The sequence below is a fragment of the Phasianus colchicus genome, chromosome 2 (assembly GCF_987193195.1).
Source record: "Phasianus colchicus chromosome 2, bPhaCol1.hap1.1, whole genome shotgun sequence".
Classification (NCBI taxonomy): domain Eukaryota; kingdom Metazoa; phylum Chordata; class Aves; order Galliformes; family Phasianidae; genus Phasianus; species Phasianus colchicus.
In genome coordinates, this window is record NC_143437.1 from 89699212 (window position 1) to 89722423 (window position 23212).

The 23212-nt window shown below is 34.2% G+C and overlaps 1 protein-coding gene across 1 annotated transcript in view; it reads left to right on the forward strand.

Moving 5' to 3' along the window:
* The window catches only part of CSMD1 (CUB and Sushi multiple domains 1), a 1018930-nt gene that overhangs the window by 767791 nt on the left and 227927 nt on the right, over nt 1-23212 (forward strand). Inside the window, exons 13-16 of the mRNA XM_031611018.2 lie at nt 11644-11826; nt 13565-13891; nt 17835-18029; nt 22142-22280. Of these exons, the coding sequence (XP_031466878.1) occupies nt 11644-11826; nt 13565-13891; nt 17835-18029; nt 22142-22280 (844 nt within the window). The remainder of the gene's footprint in view (nt 1-11643; nt 11827-13564; nt 13892-17834; nt 18030-22141; nt 22281-23212) is intronic.

A 23212-nucleotide genomic window follows, 5' to 3' on the forward strand; every position in this document is an offset into this window, starting at 1 on the left:
TAAAGTTACACAAAGGTACTATGGGGAACATTACACAGAGAAACATGTCCTTGTGTACAACAAAATATAATAAAGGAAGGCATGGTGGACATCACCTAAGCACACATCCAGAACTTTCCAATCTGAATACTAATATCAGTCTACCATTTCTGTGTTTGTCTTCTGTAGCTAATTGTAAAAGTATGTAGAAATCATAAAATTTTCTCAAGAACTCAGGTCTGTTGGATGGCTGATTTTACAATCCGTGGATAGCTGTTAGAAAGTGTTCTTTAAGGTCTTAACTTTATGTTCTTAGAGTTCACTGTACCATTTGAAATAAAATGTTTCAATAATGCTTATGAATAATTTTTAAATTACTCAAGTATAACTTCAACACCAATGCTCTAGACTATCAAAATGACGAGATAGGGAAAGTTTTACTGTTGCGGTTTTATACCATGTAAAATAATGATATCTTCCAGTGTGCAAGGAAATAAACAGTATATTGTTAGTAACAGTTTGTTTGTCAAGCAGTTTAGAGTCACTAATTTTTTGTTTTAGGCAACTGTTTTTGTGATGAACAGGAAAAGTATTTAGTTTGTGTCCTGTTGTCTGTCTGAAAGCTGTAGTAAATTTTGATTATATGTAATTGTAACAGGAACAGGACATTCTTGTAGAAAATTTTGTGTTTTTCTTTTTTCCGAGTTTGTGCAGTTGACTTCCTGCAGTTTTGATCACCAAAAACAAAAGAACAACAAAAACCCCCAAACATTTTAAAATCTCTGCTGGTTTTTGAAGGTTTTGTAGAAACCAAATAAAATATGGATGAATCATTGAAGAGTAGTAGATGTTCATAAAAGCTAGTATCTTTTTCTGGAATTATAACCAATTAAGAAAGTTATAAGCATGAGCTTATTTATACTACTGTAAAATTTAGAATAGGAAACTATGAACATTTTTAGTGCATTCTCTCAGCCTTGTATGTCCTTGGGAAGCTTAGAGCAGTGTGCTTGTTGATTTGTGAGAGCATTTTTTCTGAAATTATTTCTAAGTCCTTCTTGCTAACACAGGTCTTTCTTGTTTATTTTTTATCTTCTCTTTCTATTAACTATTTCACAGTTAATGTTGGCATACTAGTCTAATTCCTCCAGGATCTCTTTTCTTCTCGTGTCCCCTTTTTCACACAACCCAGCCTTTTTCCTTCTTTTTCCTAATGCGAAGCAGTAAAAGCAAGATGTTGAATGGAGTTTTCCAACTGAGATATTCAATCTATCTATTGAGATTTAAATATATGGCTAAAAATTTCCACAAAGACTCTGCAACAGGCTTTTGTGAGATTTCACTGAAAATAACTCATTTCATTTATTTTCTGTGTGTGTGTCTATGCAGTATCAATTAATTGTGTACAAGTGTATAGTGGTTTGGTATGGTTATATAAATACTGTATAGATGTCTGTACAGTGCTTCTGAAGGCTGCACTCTTAATCTTGTCAAAATCTTTTTTTGCTGTCAACAAAACACAGTATCTAGTAGAAATTAACTCATTTCTAAATAGTATTTAATTGAAGACTGTATTCTAGACTTCTTTACATAATATTTCATAAGGAAAGAGAGAATTCCTTTTAACCTTGACTGAATTAAAGCTATTCCCAAGAATTTCTAAATAAGGCAAACAAAACAAAACAAAACAAAACAAAACAAAAACTAAGCAAACAAACATTCTTTTCAGGTGGTTGGGAAGCCTCTAGCCTCCATTTATTTATTTATTTTTTCTTTCCTTTGTTTTCATTTGAGCACTGAGTGCTTTTATAACCTATGATATAGGCATAACAGTCTGCTAGATCCAACACATCCTACACATGAAATCCCTTTTAATCTTCTATTTTATTTAGTGATACTCTTTTCCTCTTTAAAAATTGATAACACCCATTCATAACTGATTACAATCTATAAGTACGGCATAATATAAAATAAGGTCCTCCCACATAGTACTAATTCACTGATACAAACTCTACCATATGCTACTATATGCTTGGAATTCTGGTGGTTGATTTTTTTCTTTGAAAAGAGTATGATAAAAAAACATTGCTTCTGTGGGCAGATATGCACATGAAGATATTCAGGTGTACAAAATGCTTCACAGGGTTATAGCATCTTAAAAATACTATGACTACTTCATCAACTGTTATTCAGTAGTATTGTAAATATGTAAATAATACATAAATAATACATAATAAATTATTAGGAATGACCAGAAAAAGTATATGCTAAGCTATTCAGAACACTTCTATTGCCTGCTAATAATCCTTAGTCCCATTTGCACTTTGAGATATTATCATTATCTAATTTTCATCCACTTACTATTTGCTAAATTGATTTTCCATGATGCCAGTTCTTAATTAGGATGCCAGATGTTGCTAATTTAAATGGTTTAAGTAAGATAAAATGCATTGTATCAACCAAGTTTTTAATTTAAAAATCCTATTCTTTGTATGACATGACTAATTTAAAACAAAACAAAACAAACAAACAAACAAAAAACACACAAAAAAATCATTAATTATATTTTCATCCTTTAACCCTTCAGAAGTAGATGCCTGTATTGACTGTTCCATAACTTTGCTTAGAATCAGGCTTTCCCATAGTGAGAAACAGTTTTTACTCATATCTTCATGACATATTTACTTTTAGTTCAACTTTTAACTTATGGTTTTATGTCAGTTGTTTAATATGTTGTGATGCTTAAGACAAGAAGTTACAATTAAATAGAAGCATTTAGATACAGAGAACATGGGAAATGCTAACAACTTCCAGAATTTTCATAGAATTATAGAATCACAAGGTTGGAAATCACCTGCAAGATCATCTAGTCCAACCGTCCTCCCATTGTAAAAGTAAAATTCTTTTTTTCTAGTTGTGTGGATATAGTTTTCCCAATCAGATCAAAAGATTAGATCTTCAAAAAGCTATCATTATGATGGTAACAAGTGATGACTTACAAGTAATATACTGCATATGAAGAACCCAAGATTTTCTGACTGTTATCTTTAGGAGGCTATGAAGAATATTTCAGTTATTTGACAGTTCTCCCCATTGAACTTAATTTATGGATTATAATTATTCCAGTGATACCTTAGACTTGCACTAACCTATTTTAAATCTGCAGTATTACTAGTCTGATTCATGAAATATCCTCTTAAATTCAGATTACAATCAAGTATGAATATACAATGACATTTGAGGTGAATTTTAGATAAGGAAATAAGATTCCCTCCTGAGCCCTTTATAACCAAACTTATTTATGATCTACAGGTCACTGGGGAAGGTAAAATACTGCCTATTTCAGAAACTAACTTACATACAAAAATATTATTTAATGCCCCAACTGTGTTGTAGTATTAAATGGGGAGGTTGGTGGCCCTGCATGTGGCAGGGGGGTTGGAGATTCATGATCCTTGAGGTCCTTTCCAACCCTGGCCATTCTGTGATTCTGTGATTCTGTGTTTTGAACATAAGATTTTCAGGGATTGTCCTCAAAAAAACACATTCTGAGAAATTATCTTTCATAAATATTGTGTGACTTGATTAATCAGCTTAGTTTTGCTTTGTTTTTTGACATTACATACACTGCTTTTGGCATGATAGTGTGCTGTCAAAGGTTTATAGGATAATTCAGGCTGAAGGAGTAGAGTCTAGTACAACTTCCTCCTCAAAGCAACATCAGACATGAGTTTTTCAGGACAGCACCATCAAGTTTAATAAGTGAAAACTTCCAAGGACAGAGACTGTACAGCCCTCCTGGGCAACGTGCTCCACTGCTTGGTGGTCCTTATGGAGAATAGATTTTCCTGTATGATGTTTTCCTCATATTGTTATTTCTGTTCCTCTTTCCACCATGCAGTGCTATGAAAGACTTGTGTCTGTTTTCACAGTGTCCTGTGGGCACTGGCAGCTGCTGTCAGGTCTCCTGAAGCTATCTCTGAGAAAGCCCAGCTGCCTCAGCCTCTCCTCTCAGAGCAAGTATACCAGTTACCATCACTCCAGTTTATTGATCTCTTTTTTTTTTCTTTTTTCTTTTTTCTTTTTTTTTTTCTTTTGGGTAATAAGACAACCCACTTGTTTTGGTAATCCTGGTTTTACGGTTCAAGAACCACTTAAAGCAAGACCTCTATGTCTGCAGTTCCCTGATCTGGGAGAAGCATTTTCATTGTCTCTGAGTAGGAAACCTGCAGTTATTACATTTCAGCTACTACTTTCCTTTCCAAAAGTTTTGTGAGGGCACTGAACAAAAGGATAACTACCTTTTTAGATACTGTGCCAGAAGTATCTACTGAGGAGGTTGGATGGTAGGTGTCATGTTTTGAAGACTCCAACCACAACAGCTGACCTCGGGACTAAAGAAGAAAAGATCCTAAGCTTGCTTAGTATACTAGTAGATTACAACTTTAATCAATTTCTAATTTTTGTTGTCGAACCAGTTTGTAATTTTTTTTTTTTTTATGGTCCAGTTTAAGGTGGTGTTTTGATGTCTGAGCCAGTATTCTACTGTATAGTGAACTGTATACAACTTTCTTCTATATCATCTAAAAATATACTATCTAGTTTGTTCTCTCTGCATTTCATGTGTTACTCCAATAGTAGAACAACTAATCATTTTTCTTTATGTGCATTTCTTTCAATCTGCTGTTCACCTTGAGTGAACCTCCCTAGAAATGATAATATGTTCTTCTTTCTTATGAAATATTACATGAAACTGTCAGAAATGACATTGATTTCAAAATACATTAGGTCTTTATTCTTACTCAGAAAGCCAGCTATTTTGTCAACGTAGATTACAGTTCGATAAATTCTTGTTGCATGGGTTTTTGTTCTGGTTTTACTTTATAATGTATGCTTGCTAATAAATTCTTCAGAAATTTGTTCTTATACAATTTTAGATTAAGGGAAATTGACATGTCATTCCTTGGGCTCTCCTCTCTTCCGCTTTTGAGGAAGTTATTTCAGGTGCCCTTCTCCATTAAGCTGTGATCTCCCTTGTCCTTCATGAGTTCTTGAAGATAATCGCGAGTAGTTTATAGACTACTTCAGTTTATGTACTTCAATGTGAATTTAATTAGGACCTATTCTCTTGAATATGCCTACATTTTCTAAATGATTGTTAACCTGTTCTCTTCCTGTCACGCTCTTTACTTTGACTTTATTTTAGCTTGTGTTATTTAGCTATAATATCTTTATGGGAAAAAAAATAAATAAATAAATGAAGGAAGTGTTCTCTGCTTTCCTTTCTTGCTAGATTGTTTCTGTCTTTGTGTTATATTTAATATACATATATATTTTTTTACAACTGTCTTTATAGTTTTTTGCCTCTTTCCCTGGTTTACTTTTTCACAAGACTTACGTTATGAATGCTAATTTCAGGGGCAGTAGCATTCACTTTTTATGTCTCTTCCAGATATTTACTCTGACTTACTAACTTGCATTCTACAGGATGTCTTGAGCTAACTTTTGGCCTGAACACTGCTCAGGCCTTTTTTAGAGTCAAAATGTATTCTTTCTGTTAGTAAAGAACTCTGCAATTTAATCAACAGTGTTACCGAAAGCTCTTATAATGTTCATACTAGACAATTAAGAAAGTTTAAGGAAAAACAAACAAACAAACAAAGTCCTGGTTTTGGCTACAGTAGAATTAATTTTCTTCATAGTATCCCATATCATACTATATTTGGTGTTTGTGAAGAGAAGTGATAACACTGTAGTGTTTTCGTTGTTGTTCAGTGCTTACACAGAGACAAAGACATTTCAAGTTGTTGCGCTGTCATGCCAATGGGAATCTGGGAATGCACAAGGAGCTGGATGGGGACCAAATCAGGACAGCTGACCTGGACTGTGCTATGCATAGGAATAAAAGCTGGGGTAATGAGGAAGAGGGGGACTTCAAAGTTATGGCGTTTGTCTTCCCAAGAAACTGTTATGTGTGATGACCCTCGCTTTCCTGGAAATATTTAAGTACACAACAAATATTAAAGATTAAATTTAGTAAATAGATTTCATTATTTATCAATACTTAGAAATATCTAAAGGGCGGAAGTCAAGTGGATGTGGCTAGGCTCTTTTCAGTGGTACCCAGTGCCTGGGCGAGTAGAAATGAGCTCAAACTCAGACATAGGAAGTTCCATTTGAACATTATAGGAACTTTACTTTGAGGATGACAGAACTGGAGCAGGCTGCCCAGAGAGGTTATGGATTTTTTTTATTTTTATTTTTTTTCTGAAGATAGTAATAACTCACCTGGACACCTACTGTGCAACCTATTGTAGTGAACGTGCTTTAGCAGGTGTTTGGACTAGATGGTTTCCAGAGTTCCCTTCCAACCTCTTCAGTTCTGTCATTCTGTGATTTTTATTACTTTAAAGGACTTTTAAAGGTACGCTTTTATATTCTATTACCACCTACAAAACATTTTTGTGCTCTTTTAAATAGATAATTAAAAAAAAAACAAACATGTTGGCTTTTCATCTATCTGATTCTAAATTCTTGTTTGATTTTTAATGTTGATATAAAATGCAACAAGATAGGAGCAACAAAAATTAATCTACTGGATGTGATCTGCAGCCTTTTTGATAATAACAGGGACAAAAAAATAAGATAATACTAGAGAAACTGTGGGACATCTCTTACAATGTTGTTGGAACTATATGACCTTTAAGGAGGACTCTTTAACTGGAGACATAGTAAATTGTAGTGTAAAATTTTTGTAAAGAAATATACTGGAAAAATGGTAAAAATGTGATCATCTGTGAAATTATCCTGTGAGGCCACTCTGTTTTCAGCTATAGGCCAACCACTTTTTAGCTTTAATAGCTAGCTTTGCAGACATATTATGTGCTATCCAATATATTTTTTCTATTAGTTTTGATTTACCATTTTCACTTTCAGTAGTTTCTCCTATGCTCCTCTGCATAATATGTCATAATTTCATTCTCTTATCTCCTCTTCAGTAATCCTACTGACCATCTCTCTCTTTCTCTCTCAGTCTTATACATATTATATGGTTTCTTGATTTATCGGTGTTTTCAAATTCCTGTAATTGTCAATATTTTACTGAGACTAGGAAATCAGTATTACACATGCATTTCCAAGAAGACTGTGAATATAAACTAATTGATTATTTTTCTTTTATTGAAACACAAAAAGGTTCTGGCCCATTTTAAGCATTCAAATTTTAAACTGAAAAGGTCTATTTGATGCAGAAATAAACTTCCAAACTATTTCTGTTTTTATTGGAAATGTATACCTGTCTGCTCTCAGTTTCCACCTTCCCTTAACCTGTCAGCTAAGATGATAATTACTACATATAGTCAAAATCATGAATATAAAGCTTTAAAAGTACTGACTTCCACTCTCTGGCAGACCCTGAGCTACTATTTAGTTCTTACTTAGATGCTTAATATCACTTTAGAATTGTCATATCTTGTCATTTGAAGGAAAACACACCAACAGAAATGTCTTTGATTCAATTCAGAGGGATATGAGCTTCTCCTCAGAACTCTACTTGTCAACATTAAAACATTAAAGGATAACTCTTCTCTGAAACTGAGTAAATATTTTTATTTTACAAACAAGATGAAATGTCTTTTTTTCCCCAGGATACCAAAAGAGAGTTCCTAAAAAAAAACAGAAACAATTGACTAAGGTCTTTGTTAAAATTTCTGGTAACCAGAGGAAACTGATGTTTAAGTCAGCTCAAGAACTTATTGGCAAACTTCATAAAGATCACTCAGCTCTAAGGACGTTGATCAAAAGATATTCAACATCAAATAAATACATAGAGTAGTCCCAAAGGAATGCAGTTGTATTGCCACACTTTATACAGATTAGCACAGCTTTTATTTCTGTGTTTCTCAAGTTAAGAACCTTTTCTGCCTTTGTCTGGTGCTGTAATACACTTTGGTCAGATAAATATTCTCATTCTAGAAATCAGATATGAAGTCCTTTTGCAAATTATGAAGAATTATTAGGGCAAATGTTGAAGTAATAGGCAGAATGCACCCCGAGTGAATTTAGACATTTTAAAAGTTAGTTCCCTGATCGAACCAGTGAAGTCTGACAGGAGGCAGTGAAATAAATAGCTGTGTCAAATCACAGATGACAGAGAAATTTGGGAATAACACATATCTGTGGTACTCTGGATCTAAAACATATAAACAAATAGTCCTATTTACATATAAATACAAAATCTAGAACTTGTGGCCATTAGTATATGCAACAGAAAGCCAGCTCTTCAGTGAAGAGTACAGAAATTTATTTGCATCTGACTTAATCTGCTTTTTTATGTCATTCCCTCATGACTTCCCGAATATTAAGAAAGTGATTATGTAACATTGTTTTCTGCTGTTAGTAGAATTTTTAAATGGATTTGTTTTTAATATACTTTAATAAAGAATTAAGAAATTGAACATTCAAACTAGGACTATTGATATAAGTTTCTCTCTTGTTAAAGGGAAAGTTTTATCATCTTTATCACTACAGATTTGCAATCAGTGCATTTATGAAAAATTCAGTCAACTAAGATAAAGCATTTTGTGGATTTAGTGTCTTTCAAGTATTTTGGAGTAAAAATTGTTTAATATATAGAGAAATTGATTGTAATTCAAGAGCAAAGAAAATACTGAACTGAAAAGGTATGAAAAGTTTTTAATGTATCAGTGTTGAGTAGTCTTTCTTTTGTGGGGTGAAAGCAATAGAACTTTTGTTCTATTAAAATTAATTGGTAAATTATTAAATGAACTAAAGTATTTGATTGATATTAACACCCATGATATAATGTGACCAATAAATTATCTGCATGGTTTAGTAAATCTTCATGCCAAGAAATTTATGTTAATCTTGAAGCTAAGAGAGAATGCTATCCATTGAATTTAAATGGATTATTTTTGTCAAAGGATTACTGAAATACATTTTCTGTTGTAGCAGGTGGTCTTCTATCTTTGAAAAGATGTAGATTCCTAGAACTGAACGGAATTCTCCGAACATTTTATTGTCAATATATCTTCACTGTTATTCTCCTTGTCATACATCCTCAAAAATTGTGATGTTTGCTGAATTTTTTTATGTTGGATAAACCCAAACCCTTGAAGTTGAGTTAAAAAATAAAGTAAATGTATTTCATTTTGACATTTTATGAGTTATTTGGATTTTCAAGGTAATCTAATTTGATTAAAAATTATTTCTAATGTATTTTAAGCAAATGCAAAATGCATTTAGTATTCATTGGAATACTATTTTCTAAGATGAACAACAGATTTTATTAAACTTTTTTTTTTTTTTTTTCCCTCCAAAATAATAAGGGAATTTAAAAGTTTGATCTGAAATTAGTTTTTATATTATAAAGTTTGACCAGAGATTAGGTTTTTTTTAATGTTTTTAATGCCTTATTTGTGGTTGCAAATCAGAAATATAAAAATACAAATTATGTTTCTATCCTAGTTAAAACTGGGTTTTCTTGGATGAGAAGGATAATATGTTAAGATTCACTAAGCATTCATTTAGAATTCAGTTTTTACTGAAGACATACCATACTAACTTCTCATAAAAAATGAATTTTGAACCTATCTGAAAGCTTAATTTTAGGTAATTTCTCTTAAAAGTTTTGGTTCATTGATCCACAGCTCACTTCTTGGGCTCTGTGCATCTTCTGAGAGTGAGAATGCATCCTAATCTGTCTTACACTTCAGCAAATTCATTAATTAAAGATATAGTGACATTTCCTCTGGAGACCACTAAAAGAAACACTTGTTTTTTTTTCCTAAGGGATCAGTTTTCAGCAGTGACAGTTTGTATCCTGACACTCCTGTGTGAAATAGTTCTTGCATCTTCAAGATGCAGTAGTGTTTTTTGAAAGACTGTTGATCACATGCTGGTTTAGGTATAGATCTGTTGTCAATGATGGAGATAATTTTTTTTAAATGTAATTAAGATAAGGGTTCTGATTTTCTGTAGCTCTGCATACTTTCAAGTGGCATATGTAACTGGAGAACTGGAAGAATACAAATTTCTAGTGCTAAATTATAGTACTAGGAATCAGTGTGTCAATAGGATCAGTCAAGTGAAACTACATTAAAGCTCTTGTGAAGATATGATTTTGGTAATCCTTACTTATATCTGTGATAATCCTTTCTTACTATTTGTGATATTATTCTACTACTGTTTTAATATATTTGTGTAATGAACTTCTGGAAGGTGTTTTCATTCATTTTGTACTTCTGGCTTTCTGATAAGACAGAGTAATTAAATAGAGCTGACTCTGGAACTGCTCCATGTTCATATTTGGATGGAAAAGTAATTTTCTTTTCAAAGTTTATAAAGAAAAAATGTAAACTTCTCTTTATCCCTACGAATAGCTTGTTCTGTTGTGAAACATGACATATGTGCTTGTGAACAATCTGTTCACAATTGTTTTAAGATTGCAAGCATAACAGATAACTGCATGCACTATAGTAATTCCATCCTGCATATTAAACTTTGTGTTGGAGCTTGCATGTCAAGGTACATACCCGTGTTAAATTCTAATAGAAGTAGCTTTGACGATATTTGAAAGCAGATATATGCATATATATATATTTAATTGTGTTAAATTACGTTTTGTTATCTTGAACGTTTCAGACTTTGTAGCTTGGTCTGAACTGTGATACATTTAAATAACCCCAGAAATTTTATCATTGAGTTCAATTGAATGAGGTGTACATCATTTTACTACCAATTTAGAAACACACTTTATCGAACCAGAAGTTCTTTCTTAGTGTTGTTGTTCAAATGGGCATTGATATTAAATGTGTTTAAAATGTCATGGCACAAAACTGTATCCTTCAGTTTCAATGGGCAGTTAACTGTACAGTAGTTTGCAAGATAATATAGTGTTTCTATAATAAGCATTTAATATTTGTATTTCCCATCTTTAATATTATTTCTAAGTTTAATGAGACCAGATTTCTTTATTCTTATCTCGTATATGTATATTCAATATTGACAAAATAAATATTATTTAAATAGCGGATTTCCTAGAGAATATCTAGGAAGTATAATCTTAAATGTTGATCTCTTTTCAGTATAACTGAATGCAACTAGCAAAAAATAAGCCTCTAATTTGAAATATGAGATTTAAACTTATTTTCACAGTTTCATGTTTACTTTGGTGCTTAAAATAAAACCCATTGTATTTACCAATAACTTTTAATTCCTATAAAGATGTTGGTAATAGCTTTACACAATGAACTGCAGATTTGAGAATTAAAACAGGTTCTTTATTACTAGTACTTTATTACAGAAGTAAGATGTATGTGTTAAGATGTCTCCACATTTATAATGGAGAATATATGTGGCTTCGTAATTTTACGTTGCAATAAGATTAATTTGAATGCAGTCATAATTTTCTTACCAGAAATGCAAGTAAGAAAGTTATTAACCTACAAAAAGACTTAGGTTCCTATGTCATCTTATAGGTGGTTTTTAAAGCACATACCTCTACCTCACTTTAACATGTAAATATTTGTTTAAAGTATTACGCCAAATATTTTGAAGGCACTTCTTATGTTGACATATAAATTTGTGGCAAATGTATTTTCTTTACTTACTTTCTATGATTTTTTTTTTTTTTTTAATGTTCAGAAATTGAGAAAGGAGGCTGTGGTGACCCTGGGATTCCATCATACGGGAAAAGGACCGGCAGTAGTTTTCTGCATGGAGATACACTTACCTTTGAATGTCAAGCAGCTTTTGAACTGGTGGGAGAGAAAATGATTACATGTCAACAAAACAACCAGTGGTCTGGCAACAAACCCAGCTGTGTTTGTATGAGTTATTCTTATTTCTTCTGGAATAATGTCTTGACCTTCACCTCTCACTGTTCTTAACATTTTTGACTAGCCAGCAGGAAAATATTTCAAACTACCTTGAGGAACTGTGAGACAGTCATTTTTTTTTTTCCTTAGTTGGTTTCATAGTAACTCACTTGTGGGTATTATCACATAGGACTATTTTAGAATGCTCATACCCTCATTTTATATTTAATTTTATCATTTAATACTTTTAATAAATATTTGTGTTGATTCTAATTGAACTCCTCTTAATAACACATAAGTGTTTTAAAGAACTCAGCAGCATATGCACATTGATTCTGTCACTGCAAAACAGTCTGCGGATGTAAGTAAAGTAAAAGTGCTGGTTGGTGGGTTTTTTCCTTTTTTTTTTCCTTCCCCCCCCCATTATCCTAAAAATATATGAATGCATTTAAGAAATATATCTAACATGGAAGAAGGATAGTTGAGCTCATTAGATGTGAATTTTGTTTAAAAAGATAAAATATTTTTGTAGGTAGACTTGTAATTGATTTAAATAGATGACTTTTCTTTTTTTTTTTTTTTTTCCCCTTCTAATGTAAAATAGAGTAATCTTTCTAGTGTACAGTGCACTAGTCACTTCAGTTCTCCAGATAGTATCACATTTTCCTACATAAAGAATTTTATAATTCAGAGTTGGATTTTCAAAATAGAGTTAGGTGTCCAACTTGTACAATATATGTGTTTTGCAGCTATGCTGATACAGGATTGAACAAGCTGAGTGAGCTTTCTCTGGGACTGGGAGCAGCCTCAATTTGTTTGTGTAAAGTGCAGATGCGTCTAAGCAAAATATGCCTAAGCACATAATGCCTGCACATGAGATGATGAGGGTGCAATGTCCTTGAAGACTGAAGTCCTGTTATGGAACTACACTGCATTGGCTTGATATATTAGTTTATGTTGGCAGCAGCGTGGAATATTTTACTGGGCTACACTGCTTGATGTGCACATGCCACATGTCCTATAAAATATAATGGAACTCAAACTTAGAACGTTTACAAACACTGAGTTTGGTTTGATGCAATTGAAGAGCTGAGTAACATTTATTCTTTGTGTTAATTACCATGCAGTGAGCCTTCCTTTTTCTGAATATACTGTTTTGTTGCTAGTTTGTTGTTGTTGTTGTTTTTTAATAAAAATATCATCTATGTTTAATCATCCTGTTCTATCAAAGGGAAACTAGGTAGTTGACTGAGACATAGCTAAATTTGTATTGATCTATGCATCATCATGAATTTTGTTTACTACAGACAGAGATTGGCCCTTCTGCTTGATTGCTTTGGATTTCTAAATACATTTTGAAAGACATTCCTTTTCAGTTTAGGAAAAAAAAAAAAAAAAAAAAAAGCATTCAAATTTGAAGTTTGCATCTTCATTTCAGAACAAGCAAACCTACTGATTCTTTCCAAATTCTGACAAATCAGGCAGTACTTTGGCTTTCTTGGCATTCTCTATGTCATCTTTATAATATCTTGTAAGAGCAGCTGCAGTCACATAGCCTCACTGGGGGACTTGAAAAGCTGCAGAGCTAAATTGTAAACATGTTGTAACAATCTTACACATCTTCAGGCTGCATGTGTAGTAGTTTTCACATCTAGGCTTCAAAAATATCATATACCACAAGAATAGAAAGACAAATGTTTTTCCTGTTTATGGAGAATATTCTGAGAATCTATCCTTGTTTTCTTTAGTCTCATGTTTCTTCAACTTCACCACACCATCTGGAATTATTCTTTCACCAAATTATCCAGAGGAGTATGGGAACAACATGAACTGTGTATGGCTGATTATCTCAGAGCCAGGAAGCAGAATCCATCTGATTTTCAATGACTTTGATGTTGAACCTCAGTTTGACTACCTTACTGTGAAAGATGATGGGATTTCAGATTTACCGCCTCTTGGCACATTTTCTGGCAATGAAGTGCCTTCTCAACTAGCTAGCAGTGGGCATATAGTAAGACTTGAATTTCAGTCAGATCACTCTACAACTGGAAGAGGATTTAATATCACTTACACAAGTAAGAATCTCTTATTTTGTCTAGCCAAACTATCTTTCATCAAAATAATGAAAATTAAACTTTTTTTTATTTATAATGAAGGGATAGATTGCCGCAGAAAAGGGGACAAAGCAAAATTGTAATACTTGCATAAATGTGTTACTTTTAGTTGTTTTCCTGGTACTCCTTTCGTTAGCTTATCTGGAACTTTATCATTTATTTATATAATTGTGATAGTACTGAAGAATGTACTTCATTATTTAATGACTTTTTTTGGTTGAAACTGCTGCAAATACCCTTGAAACTGCTGTAAATGCCCAGATAATTCATATCAAAGCATGCAGTGCAGGTGATTTAATATACTTTCTCAATGGAACTAGCAGAAATAAGTTCACAGAGTTTAGGTTTAAATGCAGAGGTTATTTTTTTGTTTTGTTTTGTTTTGTTTGTTTGTTTGTTTGTTTGTTTTTGTTTGTTTGTTTGTTTGTTTTCTCATAGTTCTGAAATCACAGAAGTATAAAAAGCAGCTAGAATATAGAACATAGAATGGCTTGGGTAAGAAGGGACCTCAAGTTCCAACCCCTCTGCCACAGGCAGATTTTCCAACTTTTAGATCAAACACTAGATTAGGTTGCTCAGAGCTCCATCCATCCTGGCCTTTAACAATGCCAAGGGCAGGGCATCCACAACCTCTCTGGGCAGCCTGTTCCAGCACCTCACCAGTTCCTCAGTAATAAACTGTCCTGACATCTAATATCCATCTCCCCTTCTTTAGTTTAAAACCATCCCCCTTGTTCTATCACTATCTACCTGTGTAAAAAGTTGATTTCCCTCCTGTTTATAATCCCCCCTTAAATATTGAAAGTCTACAATGAGGCCTTCCCATAGCCTTCTCTTTTCCAGGCTGAATAAGCTAGCCTATCATTAGAGGACCTCTGATGTTCTTTGTGACCCTCCTCTGGACCCTCCCCCAAAGCTCCACATCTTTCCTTTGTTGGGAGCCTCAGACATGATCACAGTATTCCTGATGCAGCCTCACAAGAGCTGAATAAAGGGGAACAATCATCTCCCTCTCCCCGCTGGCCACCCCTCTTTTGATAGAACCCAGGATACTATTGCCCTTTCAGACAGCAAGAACACACTGCTGGCTCATGTTAAGCTATTCTTCAATCAGGACCCCCCTAAATCCTTCTCCTCTCAAGGAGTTCTTCTCCCAGTTTGTATGCATATCTGGGATTATTCCGACCCAAATGTAAAACATTGCACTTTGCTTGTTGAACCTTATTAGGTTCACAAGGGCCCAACTTTTGAGTTTATCGAGATCCCTGTGGATAGCACCCTTTCCTTCTGCTGTATCAACCACACTGCTAAGCTTGGTGTCATCAGCAAACTTGCTGAGGGTATGCTCAATCCCCTTATTTATATATCATTGATAAAGATGTTAAAAGAATACCAGTCTCAAGATGGACCAGTATACAGATTGTAAACAAATGTCTGTGGGAACATTTTTTGCTTTTGCAGTCTACCTTTTGGTGAGATGGTAAGGCATCTAAGAATAAACATCTTTGAGAAGGCAAATAAGTTCAAAAGTTCTTAAATGCATACCTGAGAGCAATTAAAAGCATAAATATTTCAAATTTGGCTTACTCGACTAAAAAATATTAGGCTGTGTTTTTTGCTGTATAGTATTCTGTTGTTTATATCAAAGCCTGTTATTCAACAGTACTCTTTGTTGAAAACTCCAGTAATATCACCTTCATGTAAAAAACACTATGACACTTGTCATAGAATGCATACTCTCCTAGCTCTATTAGTCATTCAAAGACAACATATATGGAAATTATCCTTTTACTTGAAGAAATCATTTTCTACAGTTACAGAAGAAATTGACTTGCAAAATTTTTTCTTTCACAGTTTAAACTGTTCCTATCTTGTGTGAAGGAAGATAATGAATCTATTAGCAGTGCTCTTGCAGGGACAAAATGTTTATTTGCATTACTTAGAAAAATGCACCTTTTTAAGCATAGATGTCTAAATCATTCCTTTGTTTTCAGAGAAAGGGAGATAACTATTTTCCTTTGTAAAGTGGCAGTAGGAGAAAAGGGAGATCCTTACCTTGGCTAACTGTAGAGATTAACACATTTGTCAGAAAATGTGAGGCCTGAAGTTTAGGTCTGCTTCTGTCTGAAATTATTCAGATCCCTTTTTTCCATATGCCATTCTACTGAAGTTAAGGCAGACAGTAATGAAGACAATCAGCTGGAGAATTATACAGTTAGGAATATAATACTAATGCATCAAACTCTTCAAGAGTTCTCATTACATGCTCTTTCCACCACACTTTACTTAAGGCTTAGTGCATACACTATGTGCTAGAATTGTCTAAGAGCACATATATCTACCACAGTCAGAAACAGAAATAAGTTATGGGAATGTTTCATTCACATTCATAGGAAAACCCTAATTTCAGTCAAAGTGCTAGTACTTCTGGACCTCCTCTGTGTTGCTGGGAAAAAAATGTTGCACTCACATGGCTAAAATCAATTTAGGATCAAAGCATTTTATTCATTAATGAAACAATGGACAGCCTGTGAGCTGTAGATTCAGAATCACAGAATTTCAAAATAATTGAGGTTAGCAGAAACCTCATGACCCATCTGCCCTATTCCCTGCTCAAACAAGAACACCCACAGCAGGATGCCCAGGATCACATCCAAGTGGCTTTTGGAGATCTTCACAACCTATTTAGGCAACATCTACCAGTGGTCTATCACCTGCACAGAACAAAAGCAGGTCCTGGTGCTCAGAAACAACCTCTTGCGCTCCAGTTTCTGCCCATTTCTTCTTGCCCTGTCATTGGAGACCACTGAAAAGAGCCTGTCTCTGTCTTCTTTACACCCTCCCTTCAGTTTTCTATTAGATGTTGTTGAGATCCCCATGAGCCCCTTCTCCAGGCTGAATGGTCCCAACCTGAGAGTCCCCACCTTCTCAACCTCTCTTCATAGGAGAGATGCTTCAGTTTCTTGATCATCCTGATGTAATTATGTTGTACTCTTTTCAGAATATCTCAGTTTCTCATGCACTAGGGTGTTCAAAACTGGACCCAGTACTCCAGGTGAGGCCTCACCTGTGCTGAATAGAAGGATGAGCCCTCTTGACCTGCTGATAATACTATGCCTAATGCAGCCAACAATGCTATTAGCCTTCTTAGTGACAAAGTCACACCACTATCTCATGTTCAGACATGATCTGTATCAGCAGTGTAACAGATATACCGCAGTTTTAGGCGCTTAGAAACTGTACCATCTATAAACATGTAAGCACATTTCTGTTCCAGTCTATCACCCACCCTACCCTGTAAAGATTTTCATATATAGGATTTATGGGTTACTAGCACTCATCTGTTTCCCCTAAAGTGTTTCGCCTTGCATACGCTGCCTGAAATGGATGTAGGTTCTCCAGCTTTCTGTACACCCATGCTACTCTCTATGAGTGACTATAAGCATAATGGTGGAAGTGTGGGTTCCCAGTGATTATAATCCTTGCTGCCACTCCAATAACTGGAAGCTGGCTGCTATCCATATCCCTCTGGGAGGTTGTGTGTCCAGCTGAGGCAGAAGCTATAGTTTTTTCAGCAGCTCTCTGTTTATGTTGGATTAGCTTCAGTGTGAAACTACGCTTCTTGTAGTGTAGAGGCAAACAGATGGAAGATTTAAACAAATTGTTTTTGTGTCACACTCAACTAAAAAGCTTTAGAATTTGAACTGTGTTGTATTTGTTATCAAATGTCATAAAATCTAATGCAGGTTTTATAGTGGGGCATTTTCTATAATTTCAGTTACATTATAATGTTGTTGCTTTATAAAAGTTATCTCCAATGTCTGCCAAAAAAAGAGATAAAGTTTAGAAGATTTGAATGGTGATGGTTATTATTATTAATTACTATTATTATATATTTTAAAAGCATTTGGTCAGAATGAGTGCCATGATCCAGGTATTCCTATAAATGGGAGACGTTTTGGAGACAGGTTCCTGCTTGGAAGTTCTGTTTCTTTCCACTGTGATGATGGCTTTGTGAAGACACAAGGCTCTGAATCCATAACATGCATTATGCAAGATGGAAATGTAGTATGGAGCTCGGCTGTCCCACGCTGTGAAGGTAAGAACTCAGTCTTTACTTTGCTCCTACAGTGTGTATAATGAAACTTTTCACCTTTCATACACTAATAAGACTGTCTTAGCTGAAGTTATTTATTTGTCTTATTTTAACACTTTTCCAGTTTAATGAGAGTACAATAATAGAAAAAAGTTTGCTTTTATATTCTTGAAATAAATTAGCATTCTAAAAATCTGGTTGCTGTTCTCTACCTATCACTATAATTACCTGCTTGTAAGTTATAGTTTTGGCTGTTACATACTGAAGAATATAATTATCTGGAACATAGAAAAGTGAAGTAAGTTTCTATTTAAAATTCTTTTTAAAAATTAGCACCTTTAATTTTCTCAGAGCAAAGGTATACCTGAAATCCTGTATATAACATATTAATCCACAGTAATTTCTCCTTAGAAATACTGTGAAAACCAGAGCTATATTTAATATTTCATATACATGCTAAAATATTTAATCAAATATTTCCAAGTTTATTTGCTTGTTTTTCCCTAAATGAAGAAACAGAATAAAATTGTATCATTCTGTGAGATGAAGTACAGTAAGAGCACAAAAAGAAAAAAATAGGCTGATTCCTTGGTGCTTAACAGTGATGGTGCTCCATAGGTACTATGGCAAGACATATGAGTGAGTACATTTTATATACACCTAGTGTGCTCATGTTATAAGCACAGGGTAATAAAATAAAAAAGAGTAATATCCAGAAAGCTGTATATCTTCTTGTAAACAATAGTTACATACTCAGGCACTTAATGAAATGAGAGCTGCAGGGGAATCTGTGCATCAGTGCCTGAGCATCTCTTCCCCCTTCTTTGCTTACCTTGATGTCTGCAGGGTTGTTTCTCACACAGTTTTCTCACTCCTCTCTCTTAAGAGCTGCTGTACGGTAGTTGTTTTTGTTGTTGTTGTTGTTGTTGTTTTTTACCCTTTATTAATTTTTTTTTTATTATCTGGATGATTTGGCAACTCAACTCAGATAAGACTTTGCATTTCTAAGAAAACTAGGAAGAATGCTAGAGTTTGATACTTGTGTATGCAAACTTATGTATACTTGCAAGACTTCTGATTAAGCCATATAATGAGTTCTGCTGTGCAGCAAGTTTGTTCTTTTTTGCTTACAGAAAAACCAACTCACACCAAGGCACAGAACATAGGGGAGATTCTTCATCAAAAGATGTTTCCTCATTTTGAAACTTTATGCACATAATTGATAAAATATTCAGTGTAATCTTTGTTGTTTTTTTCCACAAACATGTAGGTAAAAGAGCCACTTTGAGTAAAAAAAAATGGTAGAGAAAATAAATGAAAAACTGTTCAAAAAAATACATAGATATCCCTCGATTATCCTTTATCTGAACCTTGTTGGGCATTAGCTATTTATGAATGGTAAAAAGATTCAACTTCATATTAGATTTTGTCTATTGTATGTTTTGTTATAGAAGGAATTGTAGATCATTAAAGTTACATTCAAGACCTATTCTGTTTTGCTGTGTATTCACTTTTAATTGATAATAAAAGGAGTTTCCGGTTTTAAATTACAATATGGAGCAAGCATCCTTGCTAGTTTAGAGATGATTTAGTATGCTTCTGGTTGTCAGATATTTCTGAGTAACCGTTGTTGTTTTTTCTTGCTTTGTATTGCTTTATAATTAACAGTCTCTGATATAAGCAATACCTGGAATATGTAAAGTACATGATGTGTTACAATCAGCTAAGGGTCAGCAGTCTTCTGGTTTGTGTTTTAATATGACCAGATTTAATTAAAAATAAAAGCCTTGGAATACACTTCATTATCCATTTTCTTGGCTGATTGCTTTACCCCCGAGACAATTAACTGTGTATATTTCATTTCTGTGAGTTGCTTCCTCCTCCCTCTCCACCCCCCTGACTTTCTTAAATCTGGAAAAACTTCTCAGAGATAAGTAAGTGCAAGTCGTGAATGAAATCAAAATAATGTCTCTTGGTCCAATTTTTGTTAAAAGCATTAAATCAAACCTAGGAGTATTAATTTACTACTCACAAATTCATGTTAACATTAATTTCCATATGGCATAATAGGTTTGCTTGTCACTACTTCAAGAAACAGAAGAGAAATAACAAGATTTCCTGCACTGCAATATGGAATTTGCTGATAATGATACCACTGACTAGTTGAGTGTAATACAAATGATACTAAGATAAATTTAACTGACCTTGAAAGCTTTCCTGTTTTAGACTGCTAAATAGCCTTTGGTAGAATACATCATCCCAAAGCCCTGTTCTATAGATGCTTAATTTTAAGATGGACTTAACATTTCTCAAATTGTGTTCAATATCTGCTGATGTTGTTTTATCCTTTACCAAAGTCCCCTGAAAGATGTTCTATGCCTCACCATGTTGCTTTCAAGCCACTTTTCAATTATTTTTGTCCTTTTATTGGAAGAAGATCAGATTTATCAAACTTGCTGTATGAGAAAAGACCTGATGGAATACAGTGAGTGCTGAGGAAGCTAGCCAGGGGCGTATCAAGGCTGTTCTCAATTGCCCTGGAAAGGTCTTGTGTCTGGGGGAGGTTCCAGAGGTCTTGAAACCTATCTTCAAGAAAGGAAAGGAGGACCTGAGGAATTCCAAGTCTCACCTTGATCACTGGGAAAAGTGATGCACCAATATTCCTGGAAACCATTTCCAAATACTGAAGGATAAGAAGATGATTGGGAGCAGTCAGAATGGATTTATGAAGGGGAAATTATGTCTGACTGATCTGGCAGCCCTGTACAGTGAGATGACTGGCCTGATGGATGAGGGGAGAGTAATAGATATTTTTTATCTCAGTTTTAGCAAGGTGTTTGACACTAAATCATATTAGATTCTTATGGGAAAATTGATGAAATATTGGTTAGATAGTGAACTGCAAGGTGAATGGAAACTAGCTTAGCTATTGGGCTGAAACGATTGTGATCAGTGAATGGCATAAAGTGAATGGCTGGAAAACAGCCACTAGTGGTGTACCACAGGAGTAAATATTGAGCCCAATACTGTTGAAAATCTTCAGTACCGGAATAGGGACAAAATACACCTTGAACAAGCCATCGGATGACAGAAACCTGGGAGTAGTGGCTGATAAATGATATGGTTGTCCTATTGTTCAAACAGGCTGTGACAGGCTGAAGAATTGGAATGAGTTGAAGTTCAAGAAAAGAAGGTGCCTTTACTCCCCCTTTACTCATCTGTTAAGTCTGTGTCTGCAGAGCTGAGACTTGGTATCCCCAGCAGAAAAAAGATATGGGCCATACAGCAATGAGTCAGGTGGTGTCACAAAAATGATTAAAAGCTTGGAGATTTCATACAAGAAGAGGCTGAGATAACTGCAGTCATCTGGACTAAAAAAGAACACTTGGATCTCTGGAGAGATTTCTTCAAAGCACTTAAGTACCTGATTCCATGGTGTAAAGAAAATTATCTGTTGACACAGATAATGTGGCAATGGACACAAACTGAAATACAAGATATTATTTTTAAACAGAAGAAAAACCTTTTACTGTGAGAGTGATCAAACAGTGGAACGCAGTACCCAGAGAGGTTGCAAAGTCTTTGCCTTTGGAGAGAGGGCATGACCCTCACTGTACATGGTTCTGTGTAATCTGCTGTAAGTGACCCTGCTTTGAGCAGGAACAGATGATCTCCAGAGGCCCCTTCCAATTGTAGTTCAGTGGGATATTCATAACAATCGTTTCCACTGAGCTGAGTCATTATTCGATAGGATACTAGATGGCAGAGTGTGATGGGAAAAAAAAAAAAAAAATTACTTGGAACAATTTGCACACAAATATGGAGTCATATTAGAAGTAAAAATGACAGTATAATATTTTTTAATTTTAAGGAATGCTCACAATTTCAAATGCCACTTTCTGTGAATTAAGGTATGTGTAGAGTGATAAGCTAAGGTGAGATACACTGCAAGACTTAAGAGACTGAGAGAAGGTGCTTATAATACTACAGAATAATAAGAAAAATAGCACTGTGTATTAAACTTTTTTCTGTACTTTTGAATTGTTTATTATTTGTAGCATGATTTGAATATAAAATAGTGCATTAAAAATAGTGTATGTTTTTTATTCTTGCAGCACCATGTGGTGGGCATTTGACAGCATCGAGTGGTGTGATCTTGCCACCAGGGTGGCCAGGATATTATAAGGATTCACTTAACTGCGAATGGGTCATTGAAGCAAGACCAGGACATTCCATTAAGATTACTTTTGACAGGTGGGAATCATAAAGGAAAACACTAAGTAATGTACAACCACAATTTTTTTTATAGCAATGAAGAAGAAAAATATTTAAGAACTCAAACCAGAATAAGAAATGATTGCCACGTGACACTGTACTTAGTTATTCCTGTTCTTCCAGAAAATTAAAGGTTAAAGCTTCATTTATATTGTATGAATTTATGGTTTAAACAGTATGCAGTAAATGTCCACCTGCTAGTACATCATTAGCGATGTCTTTTACACTCCTCACTATTTTTGTCTTCATGAACAACTATGTATTGTCCATTATGATGATCAAGTCTAACTAATGGAGAGTATAAATTTCCTAGGGAAAAAAAAAAATTGTACAAGAAGTTCTGAATTAAGCTTATTATATATATAGTACTACAACATGTATCACTTCAATGTGTACTGGGTTTCAACATTTTATTTGGATACTCCAAATTTCACCATGTGTACTAGCATAGCGATTAAACAAAGATGTCCAGACATCAGAATACTGTTAAAGGCAGAGACTGAAAGTTTGTTTTAAAATATTATCTAACTAAAACGATCAACCCAATTAATTTGTAAAAATGTTATCTTAATGTGGACTGAAATTAGCTCTGTTGGAACACACAGTGACTATGTCTCTGTGTAATGAGCAGATTCCTTTAGAATAACAACTATTTTTGAAGGTGAATTATTTTCAGCTTTGTCTTACATGGAGTCAGGAAGTAGTGAGACTGCATTTTGGCACCAGGAATGTGAACTGCAGCATTTCATCTTTCTGAGACCTTAGTTTTCTTTGTGATCTCAGTTAGATCTGTTCTCTAATCATACTAGAATCTATTCAATTTATGATTAACAAAAAAAGATCTTCACCCTTGAGCATCTTTGTAAAATAAGTAAGAAATTGCCATTTGCTTAGTTGCTTGATCTAGATGG